Raw genomic sequence first — 4,743 nt, forward strand, 5'->3', positions numbered from 1 at the left:
TATATATATATTTATATTTTTACTTTCACTTAGCTATAAATGAAATCAAAAGTATTGCGGTTCATCCTTTAAACACAAGCTTCGCATTATATACCAGACAGGTCTTATCTTCATGGAGATAGTCTAACAGGGCTTAAATGGCAGGTTTCGAAACTATATTTCTCTTCAATACCTTCAATTTTGTTTATTAAAAAGACAAAGAAATAATTGTCGTTGTTAACAAATAATAAAAAAATTAATAAATACAACATATTTCAGAGTTCATAAAAAATAACTTAAGCAGAAAAAGGGAAAACATAAACATAAACATCGGATTAGAATTGAAAAAGCTGAGACCGCCCAATTATTCCCGATTACTAGAAATGCCCCCAACTAGAAAAGTCCTAAAATATGATTTTTTTTAATAAAAGAAAACTTCTCTTCTCGCCTTTCGTTGTCTTTATTTATTTTTTTAATTACAAAAATAGTGATAACTTCAACCTGAGCCCACTATACTACACATAATAGAAGGACGTACGTAGGGTGGTGAAAATTCCGTGATGACCAGATTTGTTATCACAAATGTTAAAGAGTTCTCAACATTTCAGCCCTTCAAGCCATTAGAATTGACTATATAGGCAATAGAAATTTTTTAAAACATCACAACAAAAACTATAATTTAGTTTATGTGCGTTGATCATACTTTACCACGAGTGGAAGGAGACCAGGAATATTATCTTACCCCGGCACCACGCTCAGCTGGCGGGATCGAATACGTTTTTCGACTTATTTCTTTAGTTCAGATAATTTAATACCTCACCCACTAATGAAGATACACAGAACATAAAATAAAAATGTATAAATAAAAACAAGCAAGATTTATATTAATTTTTTTTAATCGTTCAATTGTAATAACAAAACGAATATACATACCTCAGACATGCTCAAATTCACTAATGAGAATGAATAAGAAAAGAAACAATGGTCTATAAAAAACAAAAATCAAATAGCGGTTCATTAACTTCTATGATAGTGGCAGTTTAATAGCGCATTAAGTTCTTAGAAGAACGTGACGTATTTCATTTTACAGTAAAAATAAGAGAAAAGAAATTAAATACATTTTTAGTCATTGTTAATTCAAACATTTATTTAAATTAAAAATATTTGGTAAGAATTCCACACGCACCTCTTCTGCTAACACCCCAGCTGAAGCTTAAATGACAGATGCTTAAAAAATCTTATTCTAACGTATGTTTGAATTTGATTATTTAAATGATCAATTGTCTGACATTTTTATTTTTTCCACATTGAAAATATATTTCAATAAATAAGAGTAGTAATATTCTACAAAATTGGAAATATTTTAGAAAAAATAGTATGTTTTTTATAGAGACGTTTAAGGTAATATAAAATGAGAAAAATGCATAGTTAAAGATCTGGTCTAACATGAGTTTGACTATGTGATCTTATGCGAACTTGGATTTTCCCTATCTTAGGACGTTAATTTTTTATTTAATGTTAATACAATTACCATTACCTTTACTTAGTTATTAAATAGCTCAATGTGTGATGCGCAAACGGCTCAAGATTTTTTATTTTCACATACTTATATATGGAATATTTTCCACTGAAATTATTGTGACATCCCTTAAGTCCAAATAACCAAGCTTCCAAAAAACTTTTTATTTTTACGAGGATCGGTGGAAATCTTCAGAAGACACTAGTAGGCCGTACTTAATCGTCTGTAGCATTTTCACCTACAAAAAAACACCTCCCCACACCTATTCCTTGCTATAAAGACCATCGTTAGGCCTTACCTCATAGGGAGAAATGGCTGAATTATACCTAATGTTTACCTTCGCATGGTTCTAAGGTCAATTATCACTGGTTTATTCCATCCTAGTCATCCCTTCTAGCCCTCTCTTCCGCTCTACAAAAATGCATCTCAGCATTTGTCTCACCAAGTTTTCTTATGAAATATTCACTCCTTCCAATCCCTCCCATTTGTATCTTTCTTATGCAAACCGTATGCTAGTCAAAAAAACACATGCTCCGCCGTTTCCTCAATCGCAAGGCTTACGGAGAATCCTACGGTGTCCAATTTAAAGCAGCACTGCCACAGCTACTGCCGTGCCCGATCAAAAGTACATAAAAATCCACCTCACCATTTCGGTGACCAAACCACGAACCTACATCAGATATCAACCTGTAAGTCCACCTACCGAACTCTGCAGCCTCCCGACGTTGTTGCAACTAGAACCGGACCGACAGTTGGGATTAGAACTAGCAACTAGAACCGGAGGGACAGTTGATTGTTTTCTTCTATCGAAATGCGTGAAAATAGATTATTGTAACATCTGATTTAGAAAGATTTTGCAAAATTTATCCTGCTCCAGGCGCATAAATTACAATGGGAATCCCTTCTTCTTAGTACTGCTTTAGATACAGCAACGGCAAAAAAATGGGTACAGGAAATTCTTAAAACAGGTCTTAATGACCACAAACTCACCGCTGAACTCACCTCTTACCAATGTTGCAACCGAATTTTAAATTTTAAGCTTTGGTGAAGAATTCGCTTTCTAATTTAGAAGCTTTCTTATACAGGGAGTGTTGTTTATTTATATGTATTTTTTCTTACAGGATATTTTTTATTTCTTTTCCTATGATTAAATGTATATACATTCTTACGTTCTTTTGTTGTATTTCATGTGTAGCTCTTCTCTGTATTTTATTTGTATATATTCATGTCATATTTTGAGTTTACGAAGAACGTTCGTACATAAAAATAAACTCTATAAACATAAATAAAACACAATAATAAAATAAAAGATTTCTTCGTACAATAACATAAAGAAGACTATTAAAAAAAAATTAATATTTAAAAAAGTCACAAAAAAAGTAGAATCAATCTAGTGGAATTGATATGAGAACACTCCATACTATATTGTCATTGCTGAAAGTTTCAACTACTCAATATTGACAGTTCTCAACTTCTACGTTCTCTGACGCTTTTCTATTGTAACAATATTATGATCTCAATAATGATCATTCTGAATGGCCCTACGGGCGGAAACAATCGTACTTGAGCTACATGTGTTTACAAGGCACAGCTAACGCCTCCCTCCACACTTATTATATGCAGACCGCTGTGTTCCTCTATTACGTGATAAATCCTCAATGTGCGGCCACCACTCCTGGCATCCTCATTAAATCTCGCTGCTGTCTTTCCTCTGGATCCTCTTCCCCACGCTCCTCCTCTACCACTATGCCTTCTTCCTTGCTCTGCTTCATATTCTTCTCCGTCCGTCTCTAATATTCCGGACGCCACCGACGATTCGCTTGACAGGTCGCTTGGCCTCTTCAGGAAGTTCCTTCTCCTTACCTGTTGAGCGATCAACTCCGTCGGTTCGCCTTGCCCAGTACCCTTCCTGCTAAACATATACGGCGATGTGCCCTCCGCAGCTGCATTCGAAATATCTGGTACGTGGACACTGTTCTAACAGATGTCACACCTTTCCAAAACCTTGGCACTTACGGTCCTTTATCCGCCCATTGCTTCTGGGCTTCGTCTGGTTCGATCTGCTCTCCATGTTTCTCATTCTTTCTATTCCGTCGTCCTTGTATTACCGGCTACGCCACGGGTTAAAGTTGTTTCTCGACCAGTGATGTTCGATCTGGGTCCATCCTGGCTCTTCCACTTCCATTTACGCCTTCTCCTCTCTTTTACTTGTGTACATGAGGTCTTGAGCACACTATAAATGTACGATCTCTCAGCAGGCCTTCCTTCTTCTCTGATTCCTATGCTAGCTGCACTTTGGGGAGAACTGTATTCGCCCCTGCACCTGGTCTGCCGCCATCATTTCGCTCAGCTGGTCTGCAATGCGGTTATATCGTGCCAGGAGTTCACTAGCGTACTGCCCCCTGGACATCCAGGGTTACTTCGTTTCTCGAAACATCATGAAGTTGTCTTCCTCCATAGGCCTTCTTTAATCTTTTCTTCACTACTGGTCATACTGTTTCCTCGTCCGCATGAATATGGTTCAAAATACTTCGCTTGATCCGGCATATAAGCGCTGCTTTGAGGGAAATCGCGTCATTCTGGTCCAGAAACTTCTCTGAGACCTTGGCTGCCAACCTGTCCTTGATGCAATCACCACCTTTCATAAAGTGATTTAACTCACCGATTTCGCTTGAGAACCACTCCAGGTCTGATATGGCTTTTCTAATATCCTGTGAGGTTGCTGCTCTCACTTTCATTTTTGACAACATATTGGCGTGAGCAGCCGCGAGAGAGGACTCTGGTTGCGGGGGTAGCACCGGAACCACCTGGAAGTACTGAGTGCATGGGCAACACGGAGGAGAAAAATGCGAGACTGAAACTCTGCTGCAGGAAGACCCTAACTGTAACTGCGGAGCCGTGAAAGATGTAAAGCATACAATATTAGGGTATGGGCCTCACGTGCGAACTCGTTTCTTCTCTGAGGTTCTCTTCTTCGCCTCAGAATCTGGAAATTAACTTCCATTGGTTATGGAGGGGTGAATCATTGAGGGGAATAGACGAGTCTGTGGGTTAGATATACATAGACGACTTACTGGATTTCAGCACAACAGAGACTGAACATGGGCAGCATTTGAAATGCGTGTTTAAACGGATAAGAGAGTTTGGTTTGAAACTGAGTTATGGTAGCAATTCCTGCTGACTCTACAACTCCGAGCCACCTCCCTCCACAGCTCCTATATATACCCCCATCAATCCCAAGCTTG

At 38.0% G+C, this 4,743-nt stretch overlaps 1 protein-coding gene across 1 annotated transcript in view; it reads right to left on the reverse strand.

Moving 5' to 3' along the window:
- LOC136795795 (uncharacterized) overlaps window positions 1-956 on the reverse strand; it is a 15,519-nt gene extending 14,563 nt beyond the window's left edge. Inside the window, exon 1 of the mRNA XM_067047559.1 lies at window positions 913-956. Within this exon, the coding sequence (XP_066903660.1) occupies window positions 913-921 (9 nt within the window). The 5' untranslated portion in view covers window positions 922-956. The remainder of the gene's footprint in view (window positions 1-912) is intronic.
- Window positions 957-4,743: the final 3,787 nt, after the last annotated feature.

This window comes from Halyomorpha halys, unplaced genomic scaffold, assembly GCF_000696795.3.
Source record: "Halyomorpha halys isolate HHAL.00 unplaced genomic scaffold, Hhal_1.1 Scaffold2117.1, whole genome shotgun sequence".
NCBI lineage: Eukaryota > Metazoa > Arthropoda > Insecta > Hemiptera > Pentatomidae > Halyomorpha > Halyomorpha halys.